At 40.9% G+C, this 20,758-nt stretch overlaps 1 protein-coding gene across 1 annotated transcript in view; it reads left to right on the forward strand.

Moving 5' to 3' along the window:
* LOC140720709 (uncharacterized) overlaps positions 1-20,758 on the forward strand; it is a 105,209-nt gene that overhangs the window by 37,685 nt on the left and 46,766 nt on the right. The window contains 5 exon segments of the mRNA XM_073035543.1: positions 2,672-2,790; positions 2,874-3,013; positions 4,723-4,868; positions 5,265-5,407; positions 12,994-13,137. Of these exon segments, the coding sequence (XP_072891644.1) occupies positions 2,672-2,790; positions 2,874-3,013; positions 4,723-4,868; positions 5,265-5,407; positions 12,994-13,137 (692 nt within the window).

The raw sequence follows: 20,758 nt of genomic DNA on the forward strand, positions 1-20,758 counted from the left end.
TTCATCTAACAGGTAGTCACAAAACTAAGAAACCCCAAAAAGAACCCATTAAAAAAATATCCAAAGATCCAATGTCGAACTTCCAATGTGCAGAGAGAAGGAAAATTGTACAAGCAATAACTGTAAGTAGATAGCATTCAGAACTGAATTTTTGCTAAAAACATGAAGCCAGGCATCAGGTGTAGCTGGAGCAAACCACAGCCTCAGTTCATCATAAACCCGAGTAGACATCACGGTATCACAGACACGTGCGCCAGGCATCAACTGCAGACACAGCAGCCCACAGCCTCAGTTCATCATAAACCCGAGTAATCATCACAAAACCACAGAGCAGGCCACAGCCTCAGACTACGTCCGCACTAGACCGGATAATTTTGAAAACACCGGTTTCGCATAAAAATGACAGGCGTCCACACTAGGCCTTTTTAAAAATACCTCTGTCCACATTAAAATGGATATTTGGGCAAATTTCCTCCTACTGGGCATGCGCAAGACACACAGAAAACAAGCGAAGAGGAAACGGTATACTTGGTGTGCGTTTGTTCAGCAACATTTCCTACAGCCATAGTCTCTTCACCGATGAAAGGGACGACAGCTACAACTAAATGCAGTAAGGCTTGTTACCGTGCAAAAGTGAAATTTGCTGTTACCTCATTTGTTTGCCTTTATTTTTCCCATGTCTGTGTGTATTATTTTGCTGTATTTAACATGTACAATAAAATGAGTTACTGGGCAAAAGGGACAATTGCATCTATTGAATGTTTGCACAAGCAATACATTAATAAGGCACGTTGTTAAATGTATAAAACTTGTCTTCATCAGTGTTATCTTGTATTTCCACACAACGTTACATTAGGATGTTACACATCTATTGTCAGATATTGTTGTGGTGTTGGAGGTTGCGTTCAAGAAAACAATGAAATGCCCCGCTGCCGCCACCATTTATTCCAGCACGTCATGACAGCGGTTTCAAAAATAGCCGGTTACCCCATACACACTACGCTGCATATCAGGCGTTTTCAGATTTATTCACTCTGGAGAGTGTTTCTGAAAATCTCCGTTTTTGGGGGAGGAAAATGCCGTTTCAGTGTGGACGGAGGGTCAAAACAGCTTTGGTTACAGATTTATCCGGTCTAGTGTGGACGTAGCCTCAGGCAACATCCACACTACACCAGATAAATCTGTAACCGAAGCTTTTTCTCTTCGTTTTTACGCTCCGTCCACACTAAAATGGCATTTTCATCCCCCGAAACCGGAGCTTTTCAGAAACGCTTTCCAGGCTGGATATTTTTGAAAACGTTGTTCGGGCAGATCATTGTGGAGGGGATAACCGGAGACTTTTGAAAATGTTATCAGACAGCAGCGTGCTATTTTATTGTTTTCTTGAATGCAATCTAACAATTTCAGAACAGACGCCAATGAGACTGAAGCCAGAAGAGTTAGAAATGTACTCACCAAATACTTTGACCCATAACTTGCTGAATAAATAAATATACTGTGCTCACTTTGCTGTTTTCTGTCCTTGCTCGTATGAAGGTGGTTTACCTATTTATGCAAGTACTTCTCTGACAATAGATGTGTAACAGCCTAATGTAACATTGTATGGAAATACAAGGTAACACTGATGCAGACATGTTTTATACATTTAACAAGGTGCTTTATTAATGCAACAGAGTTAGTCAGTTTTTCAATGTTAGTCATCAGCCGGGTCCATCTGTCATTGAACTCCCTGTCGGTTGCCGCCGTACGCTCCAGTATTTGTTGTTGTTTAGTTTTAAGTTCTCCTGCGCGAAAGCCAACAGCTGTCCATTGTTTTAAGTTTTTCTAGTCTGTACCTACACAAATGCGCACTTTTACGGCGAGATTCGACCCCAAACATGTCGCATGTTTTCGGTAGATGTGTCCTGCGCCTGCGCAGTAGGAGTGTGGATAGAGATATTTTCAAAAACGCATTGTGTGGATACCTATCGTTCTTACGCGAAACCGGCATTTTCAAAATTATCTGGTCTAGTGTGGATGTAGCCTCAGTTTAGCGCAGAGCTGAGTAAACATCGCGGAGCTACGAGCGGAGCCAGCCTGTCTCTCACCTCCAGTTCTGACTTTTCGATCTGGCCCAGTGCATAAATCACCCAAACATCACGTCATTCCTCGCTCTCAGACAGCCCTGGGGCCTGGACCTGACCTTCTGAATTCAGCCTGGTGCTTAAATCAATCAGTCATCAGGGCTTTCCTCACTCTTGCCTCTGCCTCCATTTGCCCAGACTCGCCTCTGCACGCCTCTATTGTTAGTGGTGATTATTATTAATAAGGTGTTTAGTAGGTTTCTTTGTTTTGCAATCTGCCACTGATGGGTAGTTGTTGGGCATCACCAGTGCCATCTTAAACCGGTCTTACAGTCCTGTGGTATTTTAAAACAAAAAGTCACATATTTAAAAGGCAATTCTTCACAATTGTTTAGATTTCCCTTTCTCTGGTGGTAGAAGCAGTATTTTTACACTTTGAACGTACAGTAGGTATCTGGTTAGTATGAAAATGATCTTATTAGAACACACCAGTGGTGGAGTAGCCAGCTCTTAATGTGGTGTATGTAAGTGAGTCGAAGTGAGGTGAGCCTTTTCAAATTTGATGGCTTGGTGTTTCAATGTAGCTCCATCCGCTTGCTGCTTTCTAGGTTTGTTTACTGGTCGGACTGTGGTGAATCATCAAAGATAGAAAAAGCAGGAATGAATGGTGATAATCGACAGCTCCTGGTTACCAAGGAGATTGAGTGGCCAAATGACATAGCACTCGGTGAGTATCTCTATGAAACCATTTTGAGTTTTGAAACATGCCAGTGAATCTCAACTGATGTGCTCTTGCTCCCCCAACCCCAGACCTTGTGAAAGGCCGCCTTTATTGGGTTGATTCCAAGCTTCATACGTTGTCAAGCATTGACCTGAGTGGTCGGGATAGAATCACGGTTCTGCATTTGCGTGAATTCCTTGCTCATCCTTTGTCACTTCCTGTTTTTCAAGTAAGTTTGAATGTTAGAAATCTGCAGAAGAAAAATATTTTGAAAGGTATCATTTTGTAATGTGTACAAAATGTCTGTACAACTTATAGAAAGCTTTTGAGCCTCAAACCTTGCTGTGCAATTGGAGCAACATTCTCTACATGATGGCTCATCTTTCTGCAAATGATGGAAGTACTTTTGCTCTATAGATGGAACAATAACAAACTAAGTTTGATTGGGTTACATTGCCATAATCACACTGGCTGATTAACTTTCCATCGGTGAAGATGTTTATTTTATTTATTTATTGAGATACAGTGTGGAGCAGACCCCTCTGGCCCTTCGAGCTATGCCACTCAGCAATCCCCTGATATAACCCTAGCCTCATCATCGGCAGTTTACAATGACCAATTACCCTACCATCTGGTAAGACTTTGGACTGTGGGAGGAAACTGGAGCACCTGGAGGAAATCCACACAGTCATGGGGAGAATGTACAAATTCCTTGCAGGCAGCGATGGGAATTGAACCTGAGTCACCTGTACTGTAAAGCATTGTGCTAACCACTTCGCTGCTGTGCTGCTCTTCAATGTCAATGTATGTGTTGACGTTGTGATACTTGGTTGGTAGAACAATGTTACTTTCAAAATCTCAAAGCCAGGAAATGCCATGTTTTGGATGTTAAGTTAGAATACTTCAAAGGCCACACTTTTCCAGGCCAGGGTCTGGACTTTACAGTAATGTTGCTAATGTTACATTCTTTTACATAGAAAGCACGATTACTGAACTAAGATACCCAAAGCCCAGTGTTTCAGTTCTAGATCTTGCAAGATTTGTTTCAAAGGCTAATTTTAGCCTTTTCAAGAGTGTGCAATTTTAACTTCAGGTTTGAAAACTATTTCTAGGTGAAGATATTTGCATTTTGTAGTTTCTAGGCAGAAATGGTGCTTAAAGCTGTTGGATTATCTGTTCTACAAGAAACACCAATACCACATTCTTATTTGGATGAAACCTCCCTGGACTTGAACGGCAGCTTGGTTCCTCCAGATGTGAACTCTGTTTTTATTAGTTGGTGGCCACTCCACTATTTTGGGACCTGAGTGTTCTGATATTGTTCTGCATATTTACATTATTGTATGAATTTATACCTATTGCCCACAAAAACGTGTGGTTATTAGGGGTCACCTGATATCTTAAATCATGCATTTTGCAATAACTGATAAAGCCTCCAATCTGGATGTATCATGGCTTGATATGGCACCGCTCTGCCTGAGACCACAAGAAATTGCAGAGTTGTGGACATCATACAGACTAGCCTCCTCCCCATGGGCTATGTCTACACTTCTCACTGCCCCGGGAAAGCAGCCAATGGCCCCACCCATCCCAGACATTTTCCCTTCTCCCCTCTCCCATCAGACAGAAGAGGCAAGAACCAGAAAGCAAGTGCCCAGGCTCAAGGACAGTGCTGTTATGATTCTATTGAACGGTTCCCTAGCATGATGAGATGGGCTCTTGACCTCCTCATCTACCTCATTATGACCTTGCATCTTATTGTCTGCCTGCACTGCGCTTTCTCTGTCACTACAACACTTCATTCCATGTTGTTATTTTCCCTTTTACTGTCTCAATGCACTGTTGTAATCAAATGATCTGTATGGGTGGTATGAAACCAATTGTTCACTGTGCCCTCGTACATGTGTCAGTGATCCAATTCCAACTTTTCTGCTCCAGGACACTGTCTTTTGGATTAATGGGATGAATGAAGCCATCTATAAAGCCAACAAGTTCAGTGGAGAAGATCTTACAACTGTGATCTCTAATCTGGATAGACCGCAAGATCTTATTGTCTATCATGAAGTAATGCAGCCATCAGGCAAGTTTTTAATTTTGTACCCAGTAAGAGAATTGATACTTTGATTTTTGAGTAGTTTAGGGAAGTCATCTTCTGGCCCACAAAATATTGCTGTCCTAATTTGTCAAATTTTATTGCTTCTTAGTTATGGATCTGCAAGAGAACATGTTCCTTTTTATTGTAATACTGGTTATAAATAACAATAGGCATGCACAATATCACTTGCTGATATAGTGTTGAATTGGAAATGAATTGACTGAGTTAGTCAAATGTTACATATCATCTGTTACAACCAACAATAAGCTTCCTGAAATGTTGCAGCTAGTATCAGCAGCTAATAATATTGAAGACTGAAAATGTAAGATTCAGTTTGCTATATATTGTAAATCTAAGTGATCGATTGATTTTGCTTTACAGGAAGAAACTGGTGTAAAGTGGATTCAAAAAATACTCCTTGCGAATACACGTGTATGCCTGCACCTCAAATTAGCAACAATTCAGAAAAATCAACCTGTATGTGTCCTTCTGGAATGATGCTGGAAAATGGACAATACTGTAGAAAAGGTATATCAGTAATTTACTGACAACTGAAGATTTAACCAAACCTTAGGGGGGTACCTGGTCTTTACCAAGAGGTTGTTGGTATGATACCTATTTGTGATAATTAGAACTCTTATCCACTCTTGTTTTACCGGCCCACGTTTTGCTGTTCTTGATGCTAATTTATACTAAATGTCCTCTTCTTGTATATCATCAGTATTCCTCATTTTTTGTATTCACTTGTCTATCTAAGAGCCGCTTGAATCCCTGTTTCCACTACTACCACTAGTAACTCACTCCAGGCACCTACCACTCTGAGTTTCTTTAAAATAAAATCCACTCACATCACCTTTACCACCACCCCCCGCCCCCCAACCAAACATGAAGCATAAATTCTGGTACTTGGCACATCTACGTACCTAGAGCAAAAGATCCTGGCTGTCTATCCTATCTATGTTCATAACTTTGAAAACCCCCTATCAAGTCTCCCCTTGTTACCTTGCATCAGGCAATTGTCCTCTTACTATTGCGTAGATTACTTTGTTTCTTCACTGTAATGAGGATGTCCTATCCATATCCATAGCTAAATTTGTATGAAATAGTTTGGCTTTGACTGGATTGTAATCTTAACATCTCCAAAATAGCTGTGAGCAAAGCTTGGGTGACATATCTATTCCATTTACTTGAACCTATAGCTAAACAACACCCTTTAACTGTAATGGGTGATTGATGTAGGCTAGTGGTCACCAACCTCTTTAAGCCCAAGATCCCCTACCTCGGCCTTAGTTAAAGGCAAGATCTACCCCAAATCAATTAGTTACACGCATGCGCTCCGGGGCAAAAAAGACCGGAAGTAAAACCCCGCAACCCGGAAGTAGAAATAATGTATAAACACCAGGAGTATCCACCCTTTTTTTGCACCGCGGACCAGTTTAATATTGACAATATTCTTGCAGACCAGCCAACCGGGTGGGGGGGTGGGTATTAAACACGACAGGAATACAGCGATACTCGAAGCAGGTTCCTTATGCCTGGTTTATTCCGCAATTTAGCTTTCGCAGCTCTCAGCATTTAGTTTCTGTCCCCCCTGCTCACATTTTTTTCTGCTCACAAAACTCAACGGGTTTGTCTTTCTTTCTTTTCAAATTTTTAAATTATTATTATTCAAAAATAGCACAAGTACATCAAAGTAACAACACTTACAATGCCTCAAAAAAGAAGAAATTATCTTAAGGATTGAAAATTTTGTGAATAAAAAAAACACTACTAAGCAAAAAAAGTGAGGAAAAAAAAGAAACCCATTGGGGGTGCAACCCTGGAGTCATGCGTCATACAGAAAGCTTCTAAAAACAAACATCAAACCGCCAACAAGAAAAAAAGATATATCAAAAAAAAATTTACACTTAGGTCGTGGAGGAAATCTATCAGTTAACTGAACTGATAATAACGAGCAAATGAGCCCCATCTCTTCTCAAAATCAAATAAAGGCTCAAAGGTTCAAATTCTAATTTTCTCCAAGCTAAGACACAGCATGACTTGAGAGAACCATTGTGACAAAGTAGGAGCTGATATATCCTTCCACTTCAACAAAATGGCCCTCCTAGCTATCAATGTAAAAAAAGCAATAACATGTTGGTCAGACACAGAAATACCATGGGTATTTTGAGGAATTATTCCAAAAAGCACAGTCAATTTATTAGGTTGTAAGTTGATTCTGAGTGCTTTAGAAATTGTCGAAAAGACTGCCTTCCAAAACTGTTTTAATATAGAACATGATCAGAACATATGTGTCAGTGTAGCTATCTCAGTTTTACATCTATCACAATACTTGTCAACTTTGAGAAATATTTTAGAAAGTCTCTCCTTCATCAAATGGTAACGATGTACAATTTTAAATTGGATCAGTGAATGAGTAGCACAGATCGAAGAAGAATTAACCAGCTTCAGAATCTGCGTCCAATCCTCCCATATAAAAGTCAAATTGAGTTCCTTCTTCCAATCCTGTTTAATCTTAAGTAAAGGACGCTTATCCCATTGTAATAATAAATTATAAATTCTTCCAATAGAACCTTTCAACGAGGGGTTCGTATTCATAATAGTATCTAACAAGTCAGCCTCCAATATGTAAGGAAAATTACTTAAATATTTTTGTAAAAAATGTCTCTCTTGAAGCTATTGTAAAAAGTGTGAATATGAGAGAGAATACTTATCGACTAATTGTTCAAAAGACATCAATCTGCCTACTTTAAATAAATCCAAAAAAGAATGAATACCTTTATTTTTCCAAAGTAAAAAAATTGGATTGTTCAGGGAAAGTTTAAAGAAGTCATTACGATAAATTATACTACAAATTTTAAATTTTTTAAGATTAAAAAAATTGCGGAACTGGAGCCAGATTTGTAAAGAGTGCTTAACAACAGAATATAGGTTTAAATTAGCAACTTTAGCTAATTGTATATGTAGAACAACTCCTAATAATGAAGTTAAATAAAACTGTTTCACAGCTCTCAGTTCCAGGTCTACCCAAATTGGCCGATCATTCCTATCACCCCAATATAACCAAAAGGATATATATTGCAAATTAACAGCCCAATAATACATTCTTAGATTATACAAAGCAAGACCTCCATCCTTTTTCAACTTTTGCAAATGACATTTACCAATTCTTGGTCTTTTATTATACCAAATAAAAGATAGAATAATAGAATCAATCCGATCAAAAAACTTCTTAGTCAAAAAAACAGGAATATTCTGAAATAAATATAAAAATTTTGGTAAAATCATCATTTTAACTACATGAATACGACCAACAAGTGAAAATATAAGTGGGCTCCATCTACTAAATGAATACTTCATAGAGTTCACTAAAGGAGGAAAATTGGCTTTATAAAGATCCTTATATTTTTTAGTAATTATAACACCTAAATATCTACAAGAATCCATAACTTTAAAAGGAATATTATCATATATAGAGACAGATTCATTTAAAGGAAGTAACTCACTTTTACTAAAATTTATTTTATATCCTGAGAAGTCTCCAAATTTGTCAAATAATTTTAGCAAAGCAGGAGTAGATTCTTCAGGCTTAGATATATATACCAATAAATCATCAGTGTAAAGGGAGATTTTGTGCATGGTCTCATTCACAAAAATCCCATGAATATTTTTGGCTTCACGAAGAGCAATAGCAAGGAGTTTTAATATTAAGTTAAATAACAAAGGACTTAATGGACAACCTTTTCTTGTCCCCTGTGATAGCTGAAAAAGAGGAGACCTTCAGTTATTAGTGACAACAGTAGCAATAGGAGCTTTATATATCATTTTAATCCAATTATTAAAATTAATACCAAAACCAAATTTTTCTAAAATATTAAATAAATATTTCCATTTGACTCAATCAAATGCTTTTTCAGCATCCAAAGATATAACGCATTGTGGAGTTTTAGAAGAAGGTGAATATATAATGTTAAATAATCTCTGAACATTTGGAAAAGAATATCGACCCTTTATAAAGCCTGTTTGATCTTTAAAAATGATTTTACCCAAAATACTCACCAACCTATTGGCCATTATCTTTGAGAGAATCTTAGCATCAACATTCAATAATGAAATAACTCTGTATGAGGCACAATCAGTCGGATATTTATCCTTTTTGAGAATTAAAGAAATAGAAGCTTCATTAAAAAGTAGAGGGTAAATCACTTTTCACAAAAGAATCTTTAAACATCTCCAACATATATGGAGAAAGCAATTATCCAAATTTTTTATAAAATTCTACAGGATAACCATCAAGTTCCGGGGCCTTACCAGATTGCATTGAAAAAATAGCTTTATGAATTTCAGTTTCAGTAATTTGGGCATCAAGAGTTTTTTGATCCTCAGCAGAAATTTTAGGAAAAGCAATCTTTCATAAAAAAAAAAGCATTCATTTCAGAAGAGTCTACCAGACATTGAGATTTATAAAGTTCAGTATAAAAATCTTGAAAAATCTTATTATTTCCTTCATATTCCCGAGCCAGGATACCATCTTTTCTACAAATTTTCAAAATTTGCCTTTTGGCTTCAACCAATTTTAACTGAGATGCAAGTAGCTTATTATTTTTATCTCCAAACATATAAAATTGGCTCTTTAACTTAAGTAGATAACCTTCAATTGGATGAGTTAATAATACGTTATATGGTGATTGAAGTTCCACCCTTTTTTTAAATAAGTCAATATTAGGGGAAGTCGCATAGATATTATCTAAATCTTTAATTTGTTTCGAAATTTTATCTGATTCTGCTTTAGTCTGTTTTTTAAGTTTAGCTGTATAAGAAATAATCTGACCATGTAAAAATGCTTTGAATGTAACCCATATAATTAATTTAGACACACCTCCTATATCATTAAAAAGAAAAAAAATCTTTTATCTGGCTTTCAATAAAACTGATAAAATCAGAGTTTTGCAATAAAGTCTGAGACATGCGCCATGGTGGACGGCCAAAAATGACATCATCATATTCACAGTTTTTAACATTAGGCAAAAGGCGGGGATCAACTATAATATAATCAATCCTCAAATATTTTTTATAAACATGTGAAAAAAAGGAATATTCTCTGTTATCAGGGTGTAAATGCCTCCATAATTTGATCAACCCAAAATCAATCAAAAAGGAGTTAATAACTGATGCAGAAAGATTTGGAAGTTGCTGATTAGTTGAGCTCTTGTCAATCATAGGATTTAAACAACAGTTAAAATCTCCACCCATTATCAACATATACTCATTTAAATCTGGCAGTAAAGCAAATATTTTTTTCAAAAAAGTAGGATCCTAAATTAGGACCATGCAAATTAACCAAAATATCCTTTCTATTCCAAATCACTCCTTTAACAATTAAAAATCTGCCATCAGAATCGGATTCAATATCCTCTTGAGTAAATATATTAGATTTAATAAAGATAGACATGCCTTTAGTTTTACTTTGAGAAGTTGGATGGAACTGTAATCCATTCCACCAGCGAAAAAATCTATTTTGATCTCCCACCCTGATATGTGTCTCCTGAGCAAAAATTATATCAGGTTGGAATCGATTAATAATTTTAAAAGTCTTTTTTCGTTTAATAGGATGATTCTATCCATGTACATTCCAACTTATTACATTAATCCGTTTAACTGCCATACTATAATTTTATTCCAATTTACTTTATGCATGCGCAGAACACATACCAATACGGGATTATCAAAGATGGTGGTGATGAAGAATTCAGCCATACAGAAAACATGCATGCTCTGGAACCACCCAATGGGAAAAACTCGTAACTCTAAACCCACCCACCCTCCCAAAAGCCCGAAAAAAAGGCAAGCGAACTAAGATAGATGCGAAGCCATGGGCCGCTCTGTCGGTCTCGTCTCTCCCTCCCCCAAGCCAGTACATAAACAAAAATAAAATGACCTTGCAAGAAAGACAGTAACGTCTTGACAAAGGAGAGTGTTTACATTCCATCATGTATTAAACAGAAAAAGAACCAAAATAATATAATCTCTTAAAGAGAAAAACCAGCACCATCTTAAATTTAGCTTAAATCCCTAAGAAAACTTTAAATTAGGTTATAGGGCGCTATAATAAAACAGATAAAAAAAGGTTAATAGTATATTTAATCGAACTAAATTTACAAAAATATTAATTAGTAATATCATAGTAACTAAACACTCCCAGATATATATATATAAAAAGAAACCCTATTGGTAGGAAAAAAAAACTACCAGTTAGTAAGTTAAGAAACAACAAAAAAAATCAAACCAAATATTAGTTAAAAGGAACAAATCTTTTTATCCTATTTTCTCAGTCAAATATGTAATTAACCATTTGACATTTAACCATTAACCATTATTTAACTATTAACATTAACCAAATATGTAATTAACCACAGTCAAATTTGAACCGTAAATCTTCTTTCCAAAAAAAAATCCAGTAGGATGTAATGATGAGCAGGTTTTCTTATCTTCTTTTATTAATCTGTCAATGAAATATCCAAATAACCTTCATATATCTTTTCAAAATGTGAGTAATATACAGATAATCAAACAGCTTTTCAGATAGTTCATTCAGTAGTAACATCAGTGGCGGTGACAGGTATAGCCTGAACAAAATCCAGCGCGACTTTTGGGTCAAAGAAAGTACGCGGGGAAGAATTAGGAGGAAAAACTTTCATTTTTGTCGGGTAACTCAAAGAGGGAAATAGTTTCTTATCATATGCTTGTTTCATTACCAAAGCAAATCTTGATCTTTGTTCCATTACTTCTTTAGGATAATCTTCATAAAAACGGAGCTCAGACTCGTTGACTCTGAAAACTTACTGTCTTCTTGCCTGTCGCATTATTTGATTTTTAATTTTAAAGTGATAAAAACAAACCAAAATAAACCTTGGTCTGGTTGAGTCTTTAAATTTCGAAGTGGACAGCCTGTGCGCTCTTTCAATAGCAGGTGGCTGTGATAAAATAGTCAGAAGTAGATCATGAAAGAGCTTACCAAAGTAAACCATTAAGTCTCCATTTTCAGCTCCTTCTTGCAATCCAACGATTCATATGTTGTTGCGGCGAGACTTAGTTTCCAGATCAATAATCTTATTATGATATTTTTCTAAACAGGTTGTAGTTTCAGACAGTTATTGCTTAGTTGACTTCAATTCCTCTTCACATTTAGTAACTTGAGTTTCCACATCTTTAAGTTTTCCCAGAAATAACTTCATTTCATTATTATTCTTTTCCAGTTGATCTTTAATTGCCCTATTCTGATCTTGAATTGAATTCAGTGTCCGAACGATATCGTCAGCCCATGCTGACATTTCATCAGATCTTTCCTTCGGCATCTTTCCTTTTCCATTACCTTTGTCAGTAGATTCATGCAGATTCTTCCCACTTCTCGTAGACATAGACATATTACTCCCCTTCAAGAATCACAATTAAAAATTTTAAATTCAAAATTCAAACTGGGGGAGAGAGAGAGAAAACTAAGAGCAGCACAGAATTAGTGCCAATCCATCGACAGACAGAGGCGGTCTCCCGGGTTTGTCTTTATGTGCACGGTACTTGGACTCAGGGTACCGAAGCAGTTTTGAGTGATTCATTGCCTCATTGGACAGCCTCCCCTCCGGGCCCGAACTCCACCCTCCTGCCCGCCCGCTGCCTTGGCCAGGTGCGGTTAGTCTTGGGTTGGGTGAGAGGACAAGGTCAGGGCCGGAGGTCCCTGTGCCAGGGCCGCGGCGGTCGCAGTCCGGAGAGAGCGAGCGACCGAGTGAGGAGTACGACAGGACGCGCCTGCCCATCTTGTAGGATAGATCGGCCGACAAAAGTTTGTTTCAGTAGATCGCAGCAAGGTAGCTGCTCTAATACTTACGAAACTCTGAGCCCAAATTAGGTCGGCTGTGAATATTTTAGCACCAAATTTCCCACGAACATTCAGTGTGTTAAACAGGTTTAGAGGCAGCGCTCCAGGCCAGTAGTGACGGCACTTCCCACCGGCCGCGCGAGGCCAACCAGTGATCCCTGACGCGAGGGTGTCACTGCGGTTAGGCAACTGATGACCTTGCATGCATTCAAGTTCAACAGTGGGTGTGACAGGGAATAAGGAAAGGTGCAGCTGACTCATATCGTTTCCTCGTGCAGTTCATCTGACATTGAGTGCCTTAGTGGACAATGTGTGCCCAATAAGTGGAAATGTGATGGCAAAGCTGATTGTGAAGATGGATCTGATGAAAATTCAGAAATCTTTTGTGAGTATTTTTCGAAGTGTCGTCTTTCCTGTAATTAAAATGCTTGATGCTTGGTTTATGCTGTTTGTGGGGTTCAGTTTGGAACACTATTTACTTGTGTTTATTGTTTGCACAATAGGTTTTTTCTCCTCTGCATATTGCATTTTTGACTCTTTTTATGGGTTCTTTTGGGTGTCTTGTTTTGTGCCCACCTGTTAGGAAACAAATCTCAAGATTGTATGAAGTATACATACTTTGATAATAAATGTACTTTGAGCTGTATGTTATGAAAATTTTATGTTTAATTTTGGTGGTCTAAGAGCAATTTGACAGTGATTTGCTGCATGTGTGGTTAAATGTGGCATCAGTATTAGCTGTCAGTGCTTTAGCACAGGTTTGTAGCATTCTTGGCACAATGCAACTTTAAGTTTATAAGCTATTCTCCCCTCAAAGAAAACCCCTGTGGTATTATAACATACAAAGCCATAATGTGGGGAAGACTCCTTTTAGTAGTGAAGGCCACATTGCTGCTAACTGCAAAGTATTGATCATTGCAGTCAGTGCTACAGTCCCTTTTGATCACTTTCTCTGGAGGGTCAGGGGCTGAAGGATGAGCTGAGAGGATGTAAAATTCAGATGTATTGGTTAGGGTAAAAAATGCCAAATACCAGTGGCTCCGATTAGGGGTGAGAGGGTAGAAAGTTGTAAGGATGTGTATGGCAGGTTTTATTTTCACGTTAAGTACCTGGAACATGCCACCAGGGAAAGTGGTTGAAGCAGATACAATAACCATTAAAAATGGAACCAGACAAGAACACTAGCAGTTATGGGAATGGAGGGGTACGGACAATGTTCAGGAAGATGGGATTAGTTTAAATTTGCATCATGGCAAAGACTTCATTTATCAGAAGATCTGTTCTTGTGCTGCCTGGTTCTGTTCATGATACAAAGAAGGGAATCTCTCATCCAGCCAATGAAGTGATAACTGCAGCTGTAACATAACAATTGCTTCCAATGATTAGTCAAAACATTTGGCACTGTCAGGTTAGACTAATTAGATTTTGTACCTGGAACTGTTGTGCACCTGCTGAAAAGTCTTGGCCTGAACTGTTGACAGTTTATTCCCTATCATTAGATACCCCTGACTGCTGAGCTCCTCCAGCACGTTGTGTGTATTACTATTGTGTGCAAGCTGCTATTTTGCATTAAAAATGGTAAAGTTCAAAATTCAAGTGTAGTAAAACATTCCCTTGGCACTCCAGTGTAACGTCCTGGTGCTGGGGCAAATGGCCACAAGGAATTTCAGACGGCGACCAAGCTTGTTCAGAAATAGATTTTAAAAGTTTTGCTGGAGAAATTTGGGGAGAATTTTGGTGCATTTTCCAATTGGGTGACTGAACAAAGAGGCTCAGACTAGAGAGGAGATGGAGCGAGTAGCCCGGCGATCCTGGGGGTTCAGATCCAGTGGAGATCTGGGGTCTTAGTCCTGGTGATTATCTATACGTTGGTTATTTGTCAGTGAAGATGGAGTTTGCGGAGGCCGATGTGGGAGTGGCTTGATACATTGGTGCTGGTTTGTCCGGACCCCATTGAGAAGGGCAGCGTTTCGGTCCTGGTGGGGACCAACACTCCTCTGGTGAGGAGGGCCTTGGGGTCCTGCAAGGAGAAGAAACGGGGAGAAGGGGGAAAGTTGACCGCTGAATCATTCAACTTCAGGGATTCCCCAGTTCCTGTGGGTTGAAGAAGGAGGTTGGTAGAGAAGATGTTGAGGCTGGAAGATGTCATTTCTACTGATGAGTTTGATGTGGGTTGTTCCAAGAGCATGCGTCACACTATCCAGGTGACTGAGGATACTCTGTTCAGAGAAAGGTCGCGGCGACTGGCCCCTGCAAAAGTGGAAGATGTTTGGCAGCACTTGTGTAAGTTGAAGAAAGCTGGGATCATCACCAAGTCCCAAACCCCCTATACGTCCTAAATAGTAGTGACCAGAAAGAAGAATGGGAAAGCATGGATGTGTGTGGACTATAGAACTCTGAACAGGCATACTGTCCCTGACCAGTAAACAGTCCCATGGGTTGAAGAAACACTGGCCTGTCTGAGTGGTGTGAAGTGGTTCACTGTGCTAGACTTGAGGATCAGATATTACCAGATCCCCATGAGTGACGCCAACAAAGAGAAGACGGCATTTATATGTCCCCTGGGATTCTTCCAGTTCGAAAGGATACCCCAGGGCATATCAGGAGCCCCTTCAACCTTCTAGCGGATCATGGAGAAGACAGTAGGGGATATGAACTTGCTTGAGGTATTGGTGTATCTGGATGACCTCATAGTGTTTGGGTCCACCTTGGAAGAACATGAAGTGAGGCTGCTGAAGGTACTGGGCCACCTGAAAGCTGAAGGGTTAAAACTTTCCCTGGACAAGTCAGTTCTACAAGACGTCTGTTAGTTAGGATGGGCATATAGTCTGACGGGATGGAGTAGCTACAGACCCAGCTAAGATTGAGGCAGTGATCACTTGGCCAAGGCCCCAGACTGTGAGCACTCTGTGCTTGTTCCTCGGGTTCTGTGGTTACTATTGAAGATTCATGAAGGGCTACGCAAAAGTGAGTCACTCGTTGAATCAGCTTCTGTGCAGTTACCCTCCCTTGGGGAAGAAAGGGAGGGGGAATAAAGGACAGGAGAGTGGAGAGTATCTTAGCCCATCGGAACCCTTTGGACCAAGGTGGGATGCGAATTGTGAAGAGGCCTTTCAGTCACTGAAGGAGATGCTGACCCAGCTGCCGGTGCTGGCTTTTGCAAACATCTGACTGCCGCGTGTTCTACATTTGGATGCCAGGCTTAGGGGACATCTTGTATCAGGATCAGGGCATCAGGTTCGGACAGATGAGTTTGTCAGCGGAGTCTGTCGCCCTCTAAGAAAAACTGTCCCACACACAAGTTGGAGTTCCTGGCATTGAAATAGGCTCTGGTGGATGAGTTGAGTGACTACTTCTGTAGTGCTAAGTCTGAGGTGAGGACGGACAACAATCCCATAACTTGGGATGGTGTTCTTTGGCTTGCAAGCCTCCCCCCTTTTCCTCCAAACATAACCATGGTCACTATGGCCAAACAGTTCAATTTTTATTTCATCAGACCAGAGGACATTTCTCCAAAAAGTAAGATCTTTATCCCCATGTGAACTTGCAAACTGTAGTCTGCCTTTTTATGGCAGTTTTGGAGCAGTGGCTTCTTCCTTGCAGAGCAGCCTTTCAGGAAAAAGGGTGAGGTTTGCAAGCCAAAGAACACCATCCCAACCGTGAAGCATGGGGGTGGCAGCATCACGTTGTGGGGGTGCTTTCCTGCAGGAGGGACTGGTGCACTTCACAAAATAGATGGCATCATGAGGAAGGAAAATTATGTGGGGATATTGAAGCAACATCTCAAGACATCAGCCAGGAAGTTAAAGCTCGGTCGCAAATGGGTCTTCCAAATGGACAATGAGCCCAAGCATACCTCCAAAATTGCGGCAAAATTGCATAAGGACAACAAAGTCAAGGTATTACAGTGGCCATCACAAAGCCCTGATCTCAATCCGATGGAAAATTTGTGGGCAGAACTGAAAATGAGTGTGCGAGCAAGGAGGTCTACAAATCTGACTCAGTTACACAGTTCTGTCTGGAGGAATGGAACAAAATTCCAGCACCTTACTGTGGGAAGCTTGTGGAAGGCTACCCAAAACGTTTCATCCAAGTTAAACAACTTAAAGGCAGTGCTACCAAATACTAACAAAGTGTATGTAAACTTCTAACCCACTGGGAATATGATGAAAGAAATAAAAGCCGAAATAAATCATTCTCTCTACTATTATTCTGACATTTCACATTCTTAAAATAAAGTAGTGATCCTAACTGACCTAAGACAGGGAATGTTTTCTAGGATTAAATGTCAGGAATTGTGAAAAGCCGAGTTTAAGTGTATTTGGCTAAGGTGTATGTAAACTTCTGACTTCAACTGTATATCGTGACCTCAGTGAAATTGGATGCCACAGGCCATGGGTGGTTGGCGGTGTTGTCTGCCTCTGATTTCAGCCTGAAGTACCGGCCGGGAAGCAGGAACATTTACGCTGATGCTTTGTCCTGACGTGTGCATGAGGGGCTGGACAGGGACTATGAATAGGAGTGCGTTCCTGCCCCGGAGGTGAAGGTCATGTGTCACTTTGCCATCACATGCAGACGGAAAGCAGGGGCACGATCAAGTGGTAGATCAATTGGGAGCTTCTGATGACGCCATTCCACAAGTTTACTGTAACCTGACTGCTCCGAAGACAAATCAGTTGCCGGAATTGAGTTCTGGGGAAGTGGCAGCGGCTCAGCGAGATGACCCGGTCATCGGTACCATTTGGTCAGCGGACGGAAACAGAGACAAGGCTCAGGCGGAGAAGTCGAAACATGCCACGGTGCCTCCATTACTGAGAGAATGGCCCCGGTTGGAGTTGCGGAGCCAGATCCTATATCGGATCACATCACCGCCGGACTGACCTCGGCGTTCCCAGCTGGTTCTGCCAGAGAAGCATCGGAGGATTGTGTTGAAGTCACTTTGTGATGGTTCTGGACATTTGGGGGTGGAAAAGACCTATGGATTGCTCAGAGACTGGTTTTACTGGCCCCGAATGAAGTCGGAGGTTGAAGAATACTGCAAGTTGTGCTTTCGCTGCATACGGCATAAGACACTGTCTACGCGGGCAGCTGCCCGATCCCATTTGCAGAGTGTGGGGCCCTGGACCTGGTGTGTATGGATTTCCTGTCAATAGAACCTGATGCCAGCAACACAGCAAATGTCTTTGTCATCACAGACCACTACACCAGATATGCTCAGGCTTTCCCTACCAAGGACCAGAGGGCGTCCATGGAGGCCAAAGTGTTATGGGAGAAGTATTTCATTTATTAGAGCCTCCCCAGGTGGATATGTAGTGATCATGGATTGGATTTCGAAAGCAGGCTCATCCATGAGTTACTGGGCATGCTTGGAATCAAGGACCATTCCCTGTCATCCGCAGGGTGATCCCCAGCACGAGAGGTTTAATCAGACCTTGCTAGACATGCTCAGGACCTTGGAGATCAGCAACAAGAGCAGGTGGAGTCAACATATTGGACATCTGGTGCACAGTTACAACTGTACCCGAAATGAAACTACCGGATACTCGCCGTACTATCTGATATTTGAGCACGGGGTGAGGTTGCCCATTGACCTTTGTTTTGGGACGGACGAGGATGATGTATCACCCAAGACTTATCTGAAGTATGTGTCTGACATGAGAAGGGAGTTGAAAACGGCCTTATGAATTAACTGGGGTCGCGGCTGCCAAGCAGAATCAAGGAAATAAGAGGAGGTATGATCAAAAGGTGAGGTTCTCCCAATTCCTGCCGGGAGACCGAGTCCTCATAAGGAATTTGGGACGACCTGGAAAGCATAAGTTGGCTGACCACCGGGCAGCTACGCTCTATGTGGTGGAGAGTCAGATGCCAAAGCTACCAGTTTTCCGGGTGAAGCCAGAAGATGAGAATGTGTCTGATAGGATTCTCCATCGGAACCACCTTCTGCCTCTGGGACAAGAGATGCAGGTCAACCCAGAGCCCGACCTGGAGCCTACACCTAGTAAGAGGACTCTGTGGTGACGTGAGGCAACTGCGGGGCCAACAGCAGTAGAGGGTAGGCCAGCCCCTGCCGCTGAGAGGGATACTGATTCAGAGGATGAGGACCTGGAGGTGTGGTATATGCTGCCTTTTGCTAACACCCCATTGATTGAGGAAGAGACTCCCAGCCCTTCTCCCACTGAGGTAGGTGAAATTGGGGGGGAGCAGGGCACTATTTGTGGACAGCCTGGGTTACAGCAGGACCCTGCAAGGGATGAAGTGAGGTCAAAGGACAGAGGGGTCTGAGTTGCAGGTGGGCACAAGTGATAGGTCAGGGGAGGCCTCGCCAGGTAGACCAGAAGCATCCCCAGTAGTGTCGGAACATGAAGAGGTATGTAAATCTCACTTCAGCAGCATCTTAATATAGGGGGTGATAGCCCCCAACCCAGCCAAACTTGAAATCTCGTTTGGGTGGATGCTGCGCGATGTGTCCCCTGTTACAAATCTGTACCCCGAAATAACAAACAGTACACAATATACAATTAAACGGTTGAGCTTTACAATTCTTAATTTGACTATGGTTAGTAAAGAAAACAAAAAAAGAAAAAGGCCCCTTCTCATGAAACAGTCAAATGTGCAAATGTTGGAGCTCACTGATAAGCTGGTTGTCCACCATCGATCTCCTCTGATTGTCGCTAATCCTCAGACCTTTGCTCCAAGTCCACTCCGTCCGGCGGTCTACCATTCACATCTTCTTTCCTCGTCTCTCCCTGATGAAAGACCGTGAAAATCTCTCTTCCAGACTCACAAGAAAGAACAACATTTCTCTTGTTGGATAGCCCCCACATTCCAAAACCCCGTTATCTCTAGTCATTACCCAGACATTGCTACCACAGAGAAACCATTACATTAGTAGTGAAGCATTACAGAGAGGCATGGTACAGGTAGATGAGGGGGTATGGAGGTCTCACAGAATCAGGAGACAACCACTGGATAGGCTGGCCTATGTAGCACTGGGAGAACAGAGTGTGGTCCCTACTGCTTTGTGGAACTATATCACTGCCTTTAACACCTGGTTTGTACTTTGTGTTTTACAGGAAGGGTTGGCAGATTATTTCAATGTCATGAAGACGAGGACTAAATTTGGTGGGGGGAGAGTGTGACACTCTGTAAGGTTTCACTCCTAATGTAATGGTTTCTCTGTAGCAGCAGTGTTTGGGTTATGACTAGAGATAACGGGGCTTTGGAATGTGCACCACCTAATGAGAGACGTGTGTTTTCTTTCTTGTGAGTCTGAGAGAAAGTATTCGGGTGGCTTTTGTTCGGTGTAAGATGGAGAGAGAAGATGCCAGAACGGAGAGGTCATAAACTGCAGGATGGAATGGACTTGGAATGGGGTCGGGAGTTAACTAGGCCCAAGGGAAATTGATAGAGAACAAACAGATGAGAAAGCTGTGAGCTCCAATGTGCACATTAGACTATTTCATTAAAATGGGCCATTTTCTTTCTGTTTTCTTTACTACCCTCTAGTCAAATTAAGAGCTATAAAGGTAAATCGTTTAATTGCATATGGTTTACTGTTTGTTAATTCTTGGTACTGATTTGTAACGGGAAAACATCATGCAGCATCCACACAAATGAGCTTTCATAAGTTTGGCGGGCTGGAGAGTGTTTTTCCCTAGACTAACGCAGCCCACCGAATCTGGCATTAGCAACTGCCATTGTTCATTCAGACTAGTATTCTGCAGATTTGGAGTGAAGTTACTTTAGAGGCAAAGAGGAGGCTCATTTTGGAAATGGAAGTAATAATTGCTTGTGGGTGGGGGGAAGGACTTGTTTCCATGAATAGATAGCAGGGTGTTGCTGAACATTGAAAATATTGAAGTGTTGAGTCCATTGGGCACAGCTAAGATGTGCATGGCATGTGCATAAACTACTGCCTCCAGGAAATGACTGAGGAAAGATGGCCAGGAAGGGATGTGGGTGGAGAACAACCTTCCACTAGTCTTTGAATAAGATTTTCAAATCAG

The sequence above is a fragment of the Hemitrygon akajei genome, chromosome 2 (genome assembly GCF_048418815.1).
Source record: "Hemitrygon akajei chromosome 2, sHemAka1.3, whole genome shotgun sequence".
Taxonomy (NCBI): Eukaryota; Metazoa; Chordata; class Chondrichthyes; order Myliobatiformes; family Dasyatidae; genus Hemitrygon; species Hemitrygon akajei.